This window comes from Abramis brama (genome assembly GCF_963993115.1).
Source record: "Abramis brama genome assembly, chromosome: 18".
Lineage (NCBI taxonomy): Eukaryota > Metazoa > Chordata > Actinopteri > Cypriniformes > Leuciscidae > Abramis > Abramis brama.
In genome coordinates this window covers 31372452-31385323 of record NC_139980.1, presented here as the reverse complement: position 1 = coordinate 31385323, position 12872 = coordinate 31372452, and the positions used below count along the sequence as shown (strand labels likewise).

Sequence of the window (12872 nt, the reverse complement as noted above, 5' to 3'; positions counted from 1 at the left end):
CTTTATTTTAATCATATAGCATATATACAGCGGCTGATGTAAACTGTGAAGGAGCAGACAGAAATGTTTTGATCGTGTTTGCTAATGCTTTTATCACCATTAATATTGCTCATTGCAATTAAACTGCTCGATTCAGAAGAGGACATTCGTGCTAGCACTTTAATAAGCGATAAGACTTAAAAACGCCAGATTTACTAACAGCTTGTGCCGGCTCAAACCCTCTTTTGGCATTTAAAAAAAAATTACTGTCAGGATTTACTAAAGACACGCAGTGAAAAATGAACGCTGAAAAAGGCGTGAACAGGGTTATTTTTGCGGCTGACATTATTGCATATGCATTTGTAGGAGTTTCCCATTCAGAGGCTAAATTTATGGGAGGAGAGTTTTTAGATGAATCATGCAAGATGAATTACAAAAGTTTGCGCTTGTCAATTTACTGGTATTCACAATATTATTTACCGCCCCCCCCCAAAAAAGCACGTCTTAAACCAGACGCTAGTTTGCGCTGCTCTTGCTAGATTGTGTTGGTCATTATAGAAATGATGCGGCTGTGTCTGTGTTCTTTCATTTGTCAGTAGATCACGCGCTGAACCTTCTGCACTTTAATGAAATTGCGTTCTCATGCTAATTTGCCCTGTTTAGTAAATCTGGCCCCCCAGACTGATAAAGAACTCCAGAATATAATATTATAGACTTTGGGTTGATCTCTTTTGATTTGGGCCAGATGCTTAGCAACACCCTAGCAACCACTCTGAACACCATAGCAATGGTTTAAATACTAAATAAGTTGTCAGACCAACTGCATGTTTGGCATGTTTTGCATGGCTAGAGATACTCATTCCTTCAAAAAAAAGTAAAAATATAGTTTATAAATGTGAAAAAAATAGCATATTTACATTAATATTTATTCATTTGGCAGACACTTTTAGCCAAAGCAACTTGCACATATATAGCATATTGTTTCTATATGTTTGTGAAATTAAGACCAGATCATATCATACAGTTTTGATATACAGTTCTGTTCAAATGTTTGGGGTCAGAAGTCTCTCATGCTCACCAAGGCTGAATTTATTTAATCACAAATACAGTAACAGTAATATTGTGAAAAATCATTTCAATTTAAAATAGCTGTTTTCTTTCCTGAATATATTTGAAATGTAATTTATTCCTGTGAATTTTCAGCATCATTACTCCAGTCTTCAGTGTCACATGATCCTTCAGAAATCATTCAAATATGATGATTTGCTGCTCAAGAAACACTTATTATTATTATCAGCGTTGAAAACAGGTGTGCTGCTTTATATTCTTGTGGAAACTGATGCATTTTTTCATGATTCTTTGATGAATAGAAAGTTCAAAAGGACAGCATTTATTTTTTGTAACATTATGAATGTCTTTACTGTCACCTTTTGATCAATTTAATGCATCCTTGATGGGGGGGAAAAACAACTTACTAATTTCTTTCAAAACAACAACTAAAAAAAAATCTTGCTGACCCTTAACTGTAGTGTTTGCATTTCTAGTTGCATTCCTGGTTGTGTTGTCATTTGCTGAGCGTGTAGGATGCGACAGGAACAGATCTGAAGGGAACGGATGCACTCAGATGAGAATCTGAGGATGATGTCTGTCTAGTGATCAGAATTCAGTGCAAGGCCTTGTGACAAAGCTCTGACTGATACGTGATGTGTGTGTGTGTGTGTGTGTGTGTAGGTGGAGTATATCCAGTAAGCGCAACACAATAGCAAAATATCCATTGACATCTCTGTGGCTTCTCATCTTACTCATTACACACTGCCCAAAAATATGCAATGACTTCAGACGATTAGTTAAATGTGTTCGGTAACGACTTTCCCACATTGGTCACTGCGCTAACAGAGAGATCTGATCCGATCCGATCCGATCCAAGGTCGATTCGAAAGCAGACAGAAGTGCAGTTTGTTTTCACTGCATCACTTTGATTTCACTTTAAACTTAAAGGCAATTAAAGGAATATTTCTCCCAAGCAAGAACATTTATAATTTACTCCCCATTATATTTCTTTTGAATATATATATATACATATACAGTTCTGTAATGACAAGTCTCTGAGAGTTTGGCATGGTAATGGATAGGACAATGTTAGGACAATACCCAGCAAGCAATAGCCGTCATTTCACTGTCTAGGTTAACTATAGACCCGATATAGTCCGGCTATGAGTGACCCACGTCTTGCCAAAATAACCTTGAATTTGGTTGCATGTCGTTTTTGCCAAAATAATTTGCGAGATGTATGATATTCCATCATGTAAGCAATGTGCATTTTCATTTCTTTGTTATCTGATGACTAGTCTATTCTTGGGCTATGGTTTAGACTTCTATTAAATCTTCACTGACTGCCCAAATTTTGCCTTGTTTTAGCCTAGACGTCTGGGCTGTGTTTGGATGGCTATTAGACGTCTTTTAAACGAAAAATTGCTTAATTGGCAGCTTGTGCCAGCGCAAAAAAAAACACTGTCAGGATTTACTAAAGACACGCAGTGAAAAATGAACGCTGAAAAGGCGTGAACAGGGTAATTTTTGCGGCTGATCTTATTTCCATACGCATTTGTAGGAGTTTCCCATTCAGACGCTAAATTTATGGGAGGAGAGTTTTTAAATGAATCATGCTAGATGAATTACTAAGGTTTGCGCTCGTCAATTTACTGGTATTGCGCCATTATTTAACGCCCAAAAAAGCACGTCTTAAACCGGACGCTAGTTTGCGCTGCTCTTGCTAGATTGTGTTGGTCATTATAGTAATGATGCGGCTGTGTCTGTGTTCTTTCATTTGCGTGTCGTCAGTAGATCATGCGCAGAACCTTCCACTCCCATCTGCGCTTTTATGAAATTGCATTCTCACGCTAATTTGCCCTGTTTAGTAAATCTGGCCCTTGGTCTTTGCAGACTAGATCTGCTGCTTTTAATGGTTAGAGAGTCAGACTGGTAACCCAAAGGTTGTGGGTTCGATTCTTAATACCGGCAGGAAAATGTTGCTTGGGGAGTGAATCAACAGCGCTCTCTTCCACCCTCAATACCCACGACTAAGGTTTAAAGGCAAGACACCTAAATGCAATCACTCCCTGGGTGCCGCAGTGAATGGCTGCTTTCGGGTGTGTGTGTGTGTGTGTGTGTGTGTGTGTTCACTACTCACTGCTCCTAATGTGTGTTCACTAACTTGGATGGGTTAAATGCAGGGAGGTAATCTATCAGCCGGAAACTGAAGCTTCCCCGGGCGCCGCCATTGATTAGCAGACCATCACCTGCTGTTAGCATTCCATTAACTCCCATTCATTTTGGCGTCACTTTGACGAATAACTTTACATCTGAGGCGTTTAAAGACTCCATTTGTCCATTATTTATTTCTAAAGAAACACGAAAATGTATAAAAGGCTCCATTACCTTGTATCTTACGTTATGGCCCCGTAGAAGCAATTTTTGTAAAAATAGGCTAACGATTGCATCATAACCACGCGACTCTCTGTCACACAGTAGAGAATTACCGTATGGACAGGAGGAGAAGCTTGCGCGCAATCGGGGGGACGTGGAGGCAAAATGACAAAACAATATAATCAGAATACTTAGCAAAAGTTGCTCCTGCTCCAAGCTCATGGACACCTCCTACTCACACTCTCCGTCTCTGCAAGTTTCGGAAGGGAATGATTTAGATTTCGCTTGGCACAGCTACTAGAAGACAGACGGGTTGCTCACGTCACATCTACGTCGTCAAGCTCAGTTTGAGTCTGCGCAGTCGCTCAGCCATCAGGAAGTGAGAGCTTCTAATTTACTTCACTTTTCTCCGTTGAATCCAATGGGGTCGCTGTGTCCATTTCTTTTACTGTCTATGGTTAAATGCAGAGGACAATTGACCCTTCGCAGGGAGTTTGATTGACAGGCGATCTGACCAATCATAATCCGCCATCTGCCGAATCCGCCATTTTTGTCCGACAAATCAGTCAGGAGAGTTAGTAGATTAACGTCGGTGGACTTGAACTTTAGAAACGGAGTGTACTGACGTCTTTCTGCGGTTAAAACAACATTCCTTCTTATGTTCATTCATGTTTATTTGATGGTATAAATTAACTAGAAGGAAGAGATGATCGGTTCCCGAGCAGCTTTAAGAGGCTCTACAGCGATCTGTCAGACACATCAAAGAGCCACAAAACGGTATTTATTGTTTAAATTTCTTTAAAAAATGACCAAATTTGAAAGGTGAGACTTTGTTTCATATCAAAAGTAACCTGGTCTGTCCTGTCTGTCAGTGTCCTCTTTGCTCCGCGATGTATTTTTCACTGCGTGAGAACATGGTGTGGCGTGAGAGCGGCGTCACTTGTCGGACATAGCAACAGTAACTAAAGGGGGCGGGTCTTTGCGAACGGTCAGTTCCAGGTATGGGTTACACATCACCACTGCTGCTGCAGACGGGACTGCCAATACACACAGGACACGCTGCTGTGAGCAAGAAACGCCCAAAGTATACTTAAGCCATCCGTTCCGTGATGGTCCGCGTGATGTAAATTTCGTCCGTGGACGGCTGCGCACACTGTCCGTTTTTGTGCCCGTGCAGACGGTGTGCATACAACAGCGCATGTGCGAGTGACTCGAGCGCTTAAAAAGTCTTTCCACGCTCACGGCCAGAGTAGCCTATACTTTGAAAAGCTCACACACTCAACTGTGCACAAGACGGAGCCGAACACATGAATTACCCGTAGCAGATCTACACAGGTGGAGCTGGGGGAGGTGGAGGGTTTCTGAAAGCGCGCTGTAAACTGCTACAGCAAATGCTGACCAAGTGTTTGAAGGTTGAGCAGCGAGCTCATTGGCTACTGATACAGCAGGAACCAATCAGCTGTGAGAACAATGTGATTGCAAGCAGACTGAGTTAAGGACCTATCAGCCTGTCATCTTGAGTTTCATGACAGAACTTTAGATTTTTTTAAGCAGTTACGATGAATCAGATTTTCAGCTGCACAAAGATACTTAATGTATGCATAGTATAATGTATAATATATATATATATATATATATATATATATATATGTGAAACAAGTAAAAGTGAGGCTGTGAGTGTAGAATGTACAGTGTGTTCTGTAGGTTATAGCCTACTAATGCCATAATCAATTTTCAAAACCTCTTAACCTTAACCTTTAAACTGGAATTTTAAGGGTACATTTAAACTTTTAATATTTTGTCAACAACAACCAGGCAGAGAAAAGCTCAACCCACTGAACATACTTTTTTCCATCACAGCCTCATTTTCATTCAAGTCCAAATATGTGTTTATATGACTAAGGTCCTTTGCAATGATTTGTCATTACAACTCATGGATGATTAAACAAACATGATTAGAAACATTTGGTGTCGAGTTTAGACAGCCATTCTTTAGAATATCAGTTAAATATATCAGAGCTGAGCACTTACCCAAAATTCCCATTGATTACCAGTGCTTTTCCAGAACAGATTCCCACATGGGTTTGAGATGCAAAGATGTTCTGGAAAAAAAGAGGGGAATTTTTTTTTTCTACATTATATGATTAAAAATATGAAAAATGTAAAAGGTAAGTCTATTGATGAACGACTAACTTCATTCATTCATTAATCGAGGAGTGTTAGAACAGACATCAGAAGCTCATTGAGTGTTTACATTTATTTATTGTTAATTGTACAAATTGTACATTTACTCATTACTTATTGTACAAATAAAATATTCTCTTAAAACTTTTGATGCTTGATTAAAAGACTTAAATATTGAAATACTGAACAGCCTGCCGCAATGCAGAACAATTAAATAAATAAGAATAAAAATGAAAAGCTGAATTCCTAAGTACAACAAATATTGACATGCTGAAATATTAAATTACTGAATAACATACTGAAATAAACAAAACAAAAAATATTTAAACAGTGACATGCCGAAATAAATAAGTAAACGAGAACACTGAAATAACCTGAAAAAATTAAAAATAAAAATTGAAAAATGCAGTATTCAAACACTGACTAAAATAAATGAGAAATTGAATTGCTAAATAAAAACCATTGTCACACTGAAATATTAAATTACTCAATAATTGAAAATAAGCACTGCATGCTGACATTAAATAAATATGAATGCACTGAAATACTAAAAACAAAAATTGTATCATACTGAAATATTAAATTACTGAATAACCTACAGAATAATGGAAAACAATGCAAATATATATATATATATATATATTTAAACACTGACAATAAAAAAAAAATGAATACACTGAAATATTAAAAACAAAAATTATTGAATTATTGAATAACCTACTGACTAATGGAAAATAAAATGCAAAAATTGGAATATTTAAACACTGACATGCTGACATTAAATAAGAAGAAACTGAAATACTAAAAACAAAAATATTGGAATGCTGAAATTACTGAATAATGGAAAATAATAAAACAGATTTTTTTTTTAACAATTGCATGCAGAAATAAATAGTAAAGCTCTGAAATACTAAATACAAATATAATGATATACTTAAAGGGATAGTTCACCCAAAAATGAAAATTCTGTCATCATATACTCACCCTCAAGTTGTTTCAAACCTGTATGAATTTCTTTTTTCTGCTGAACACAAAAGAAGATATTTTGAAAAATGTCTGTAACCAAACAGTTAACTGGAACCATTGACTTCCATAGTAGGAAAAAAAAATACTATGGAAGTAAATGGACACATCAACTGTTTGGTTACAGACATTTTTCAAAATATCTTCTTTTGTGTTTCAGCAGAAAAAATAAATTCATACAGGTTTGAAACAACTTGAGGGTGAGTATATGATGACAGAATTTTCATTTTTGGGTGAACTATCCCTTTAAATAATAAATGACTGAATAACCTACTGAAATACTGACAATGAAAGGCAAATACATATCAAAACACTGAGTTGCAGAAATACTGACCACTGAAAACTCTAAAAATAAAGATTAAGGTAAAGTGATATTAGATGCATTATTGACCTCCGCTTAGAAACGCAGTTTTTAGGTCATTGCGGTCGCTCTCATGAGTGATTAAGAGCTGTTTGTGTTGAAATCACACAGTTCCTGAGGTAGCACTCAGTGGCACTCAACCAACATTTTTTTCTCTGTCTCATGTGCTCGCAGAAACAGGGTGAGGAGCAGATTCTGACAACCGCCCACGTGAGAAACATGTTCTGCCAAAAAGACGCATTTTTAAAAGGCTGGAACTGCTAAGCAGAAGGTCAGACATTTGATCAAAGCAGCTTTCAGAGCGAGCGAGTCTGAAGCCAGAACTCAGGAAAGCTGATCAACCCAATTCTGACGTGACAAAAAGTACTAAAGACAGAAAATGAACAAACAACAAGCAAGCGTTAACCCACTCAACCCGCCTTAGCGAGAAATGATGAGAATATAAGGGAAAACTACAAATGCATGTAAACTTTAAGCCAAACATTTCACAAATGATAAACCGATAGATTTACCATTCGATATAAATGCCATAAACGCATCTGAATGCATTGTGGTTGTCAACTAGTTGTGTCATAAGTGTCCAAATACACTGCACTATGTATGATAAAATTGACATTTCTGAAAGGAGGAAAAATAAACAGGATTAATGGGAAACATAGATGTAAGTCAAAGGAAACCTCGGTGGAAATAATCTTGTTTTTGTCATGTAAATTTCTCTGACAACATCTAATTTCCACAAACAGAGTTTTTCTGAAAAACAATGAAAGTGAAAGAGGAAAAAGGAAAAAAAAGAGAGAGAGCGAGAGAAAGGGATGCATGTATTAAATGTACAAAATTTTGAATAATGAAATAATATCGAATCAATCCAACCATCCATTAACCATATCGCATATCCTGCCGGAGCTTAATAATGTAATTATAAAATTAGACAAAATAAAATAAAATTTTAAATAAGATTTTTTTTTTTTTTTTTTAAATAAGTACAAATATAATAAGTAAATAAAATATAATATAATATAATAAATACTTTAAAATAATAAATCAATCAATAAATACTCGTAAATTGTATTTGAAAAATAGGTTTTATTTCAATGTGCTCTCTGTAACATTATTTAGTAACAAAAGTGGCCGTTCAACAGACACTCTGAGGATAACACGTCATTCACCACATGATGTGATGGCACAATATAAAAAATGGCATATAATAAACGAGTATAATATATATACAATGCAAACAGATGTAAACAGTCCGTCCATGGAGACGCCAGCGTCAGTGAACAGTGGGGTTTAATCAGACAGCGCCACCTGGAGGCTTCTGGGAGAACGGTCACGCTCCAGATCAGATCAACTGACAGATCACGTGTTTCAACAGAACAGACACGCCGTTGAGAATATGTACATGTCCTTTACAATAGTCTGTGGGGTCGGAAGTCTGTGAGCTTCCTGGCTTAATATCCATACAAATCTGTTCCCTTTTTCTCTTCATGGTGAAATCGACACTGACAATGGTTGGTTCCTTTTAAAAGAAATCCCAGAGCACAGAGAGTTGTGGAGCGGTTCCTCTTACGGTTCAGTCGGACAGCTCGGCTCGCTGCTCGTCACTCTCGGGGCTCTTCACGCTGTCGGTGCGGACGATGCACGTGGGCCGATGGCGGTTGAGCATCACGATGAGCTGCTGTCTCTCTGATTTCAGCTCCTCGATCTGAGACTTCAGCCCCGAGTTCAACATCTCCAACCGCTCCGACTCCTAAGAGGACCGAGCAAAAAGCGTTCGCTTAATTATACTGCCTCACACCACAACACATCTTCATTATAGTGTTCATGTTACTGGTTATTTACAAAGGTTTGGGGAATTCAAGTGACATCTCTGGTATTTACATAAAACAATTATTTCATCTCTCAATTGATGTCATAAAAAGTAAACATCATAAAAATGGCATGCATAATAATTAAGAGTATCCATTTTTTTTTTTTTAAATAAACTGATGTTTTAATGACTTTTTAACCTTCACTAGTTAATTTTAAATTGTTTTATGAAGTGGCAAAATATAAAATAAAAATAAAGTAATATAAAAATGGCATGCATAGAAATTACACAAGTGTCAGATTTTTTAAATAAAACATTTTAAATAAATAAAAATTCTTTTTAATAAAAATTCTGTTTTAATTATTTTTGTATCTTCACTAGTTTTTTCAAATAGTTCTGCAATGTGACAAATTAATTTTAATAAGCACAAATATTTTATGTAATATCTCAATTAATAATTACAAAATAATAGCATCATAAAAATTACATTAAAAAATAACATTTTAAATATATTTTTGAAATAAAACGATGATTTAATGACTTTTTTACCTTCACTAGTTCATTTTAAATAGTTTTATGATGTAGCAAAAAAAAAAAAAGTATTTTTTTTAAATAAAACATTTTAAATTAAATTTTTAAATTAGATTTTACCATCACTAGTAAAATAGTTTTTTAGCTAGTTCTAAAAGTCAAATTACATTTTTAAAAGCACAAAAACTCCATGTTATCTCTCAATTAATAATTACAAAATAATAACATAAAAATGGCATAGATAAAAATTACACCAGCATCATATTTAGAAAATATTATAAAAAATGACATTTTAAATATATATATTTAAATAAAATTGTGATTTAATGATGTTTTTACCATCACTAGTTCATTTTAAATAGTTCTGCAATGTGACAAATTAATTTTAAAAAGCACAAATATTCCATATAATCCCTCAATATCATATCATAATATAAAAAAATAATAATCACCCACTGCTACTGTAGTCATTAATAATAGTAACATGTAATATGAGTAACAAGAACACTGTAAAATAAAGTTTTACTCATTTTTCTTTGCCCAAAATTACAAAATCTGAAATATTAATGAATTTTCACACTCACTTTCTGGAGAAAGTCAGTTCTTTCCTTCTTTCTGTTCCGACAGCGAGCGGCTGCAACTTTATTTTTCTCTCGCCTTCTTTTCTTGCGATCATCGTTGTCACCTTCCTGTGGTCAGAAAGTACACGTGTCAGTTTACAAATCTGCTTTTAGTGTAAACCGAACCATTATAATCAACCTATGAGCATTCTCACAAAAAAAACGAATAATTGGCAGACAATGGTGTCCACCAGGTGTCGCTCTTGACCAGGGAGTAAAAAAAAAACTTTCAGAGGAACTTCACAAACAATAGAACGTCAGTTTCACTTTCTCAAACTATTGCACATACATGTCGTTACCTAAAACTGTTTTTGCAATTCTGCAAATGTGAATGAGCAGAACTGATATCTGGAGCTGTTAAATGTGATGTTCGGTTCTCACCTCCTCACCCTGGATGACGTCGAACGGTCTCTTGGCGTGTCTGTTGAGGATGAGAGGAGACAGAACGGCGCCGAGGCTGTAGAGCTCTGCCAGCTTCAGCTGGTCTGTCAGGGTGGTGGAGGGAATGCCAGCCAGAGGACCGACACTGGGAAGAGACCCGGCCGTGACCATCGGATCAGGGATTTGACCAGGCATCATTGCTGCTTCAGAAAGAGAGAGAGAGAAATGTCATTATTTTTGTTGATCGTGCATGAAGTGCCTTTTACAGATACAAGTGCAAATGCATGTGCATTAGGCATTCATTTAAAAATAAAAATAAATGTAAAAAACACACACTTTATTGAGCTTTTAAAAAGTTTAAGAATTTAATTCTATTCACATTTATTTGTATAGCATTTTTCACAATGCATGAGTCCACATTAAAATTTAAAGTGATCTGTTATCAGACGTAACTGTCTTATGTATTTCAGAAATGTACATGTACAAATCACAGTTAGCTAAAAATGTATTAATTTAAACAAGAAGAGTTTGTTTTTGCTTTGGAATAAGTTTACTAAGGACTGATAATGTGTGTTTTCAGTGGAAAGTCACAGAGAATAATGAAGTTTCCATAAGAGGAACGTAACACAAACTCTGTAAATCTGCTTCTTAAGAGAGTTATAGGGAAACTTCAAGATTCCCAAGAGCAAAAACAACACCTACGCATGTTCAAAACCGAGGCTTAAAACAGCTCTTGAATTGTCTGTAAAGGCCATTACAGGATTATGTAACAGTCAAACATGTTTCGCAGCAGCTAACGGCTACTTTCTGCATGCCTCTCGACTAAAACTTTCCTAGCACTGAAAACTAATTGTGTTTGTGCAACATTTCTGCATGCCTTTTTGGTGATGATGCAAGTCTTTCTTTTTGCATTTGTATTTTGACTTTTTAGAAGTGAATTATTAAGTGACTCAAATAAAAAGGAGATTCGGTAACACTTTACAATAAGGTTTTATTAGTTATGAACTAAGATTGAACAATATACAGCATAGTGTTAGGTAATATTCATTTCAACATTTGCTAATACATTATTAAAATCAAATGTTGTATTTGTTAACATTAGTTGATGCTTTGTGAACTAACAGGAACAGCTGTATTTTTAAGAACTAACATTAACAAAGATGAATACTGTAACAAATGCATTGCTCATTATTAGTCAACAAACGAGACCTTATTGTGAAGTGTTACCTGACATTCTTTTCAACAAAGAAAACAATTAGAATAGATTTACATAAATATATGGAAGTATAATTCAGGTGCTTATGACCATGTTTTAAAAAGTTTTAGGTGTTTTGCAGCTGCCTTCAATAATCCTATAGTGTGATAAATTAATTTTAAGTACAAATACAACATGTTAATGCATGTATAAAAACATAAGCATATAGAAATGTTGTTGCAGAATAGTTTTAGATGGAGAGTTACACGTGTGTTACAGATTTAACCATTCAAACGCGGGGTCTCAAACTTTTCAGGAGCCCATCGAGACCCTCAGCCAACCCAATTAAAAGCAAGATTAGCAAAAACTTTCATTAATAACTTTCTATACTGCTTAACAAATCATTAATGTATATATATATAGAGAGAGAAAAAAAATACATTTTAAATATATTTTTGGATTTAAACGATAGTCAATTGAAGTAAATGCTGGGTTGTTTCAACCCATGTTTGGGTCAAATATGGACAAACCCAACCGCTAGGATTAAAACTAACGTTAATTAAAAAATGTAAAGCAACGGTTGAGTTTGTCCATATTTGACCGTTGAAACAACCCAACATTTGTACATAATGTACTTTATTGTGCAGTAAATAACCTGGGTGTTTCAGAAAAATACATTCTAGACATCAGTGATCCATGGAAATAATTTTATTCTTCTCGAGGTTTTATTTCATCTCATTGTCATTGCACTTAACGTTAAATGCAGCTCGATCGACCTTTAAAACGCGTCTTATATCTTGTCCAATTCAACTCCGCTCTTCTGTGCACGATTTTGCCAAATGTAAATGTATAAAATAACGTCAGGATAAAGCACTTACTTGTTTTGCTCTGGGAGTTGGCGGTTACTCGTCCGTTCAGCTCGTTTGTGTGTTTGTGGTTTGTTCTCGTTGCATCAGCGCGTTTATGTATCGCTGCGTGCGGTGGAATGCGGAACTCTCCGTTGAGTGACGCCAGCAGGGAAGAGCGTTAGGCCCCGCCCATAGCAACCGAAACAACACAACACAGCAGCGCGGGACTCCCTGTGTGTGTGAAGCGGGATATCCCGTCAAAGCATAAACAATTCAACATGATGAGCTCATATGTTTATCTCTCTACAATTATGAGTTTCAGTAATCAACCCACTAAGTTATTGTTGCCTATTTTCCTATCTTGTTATGTTTATGTTCCTATGTTTGAAAAAAAAAAAAAGATGTGGAAAATCTATTTGAATTCATTTTATGATAAAATGTGTAATGTTATGTTACATTGTTATATTTGTTTCTAGGCACTACTGTACTGGTAGGGTTAGGTACTGTATTGTCTAAA

General features: G+C 35.8%; 1 protein-coding gene across 2 annotated transcripts; it reads right to left on the bottom strand.

Annotated features, from left to right (window-relative positions):
* Nucleotides 1–8036: 8036 nt before the first annotated feature.
* jdp2b (Jun dimerization protein 2b) lies at nt 8037–12504 on the bottom strand. Of its 2 annotated transcripts, none has more exons than XM_084090838.1 (4): nt 12386–12504; nt 10313–10515; nt 9896–10000; nt 8037–8720 (listed from the first exon to the last, which is right to left on the bottom strand). In XM_084090838.1, the coding sequence occupies exons 2-4, from the start codon at nt 10508–10510 to the stop codon at nt 8544–8546; spliced, it is 480 nt and encodes a 159-aa protein (XP_083946964.1). In that variant the 5' UTR covers nt 10511–10515; nt 12386–12504; the 3' UTR covers nt 8037–8543. The 2 variants fall into 2 exon arrangements, with proteins under 2 accessions (XP_083946964.1, XP_083946965.1); XM_084090839.1 differs by having other exon boundaries at nt 10313–10512; nt 12386–12477.
* Between the last annotated feature and the right edge of the window lie 368 nt (nt 12505–12872).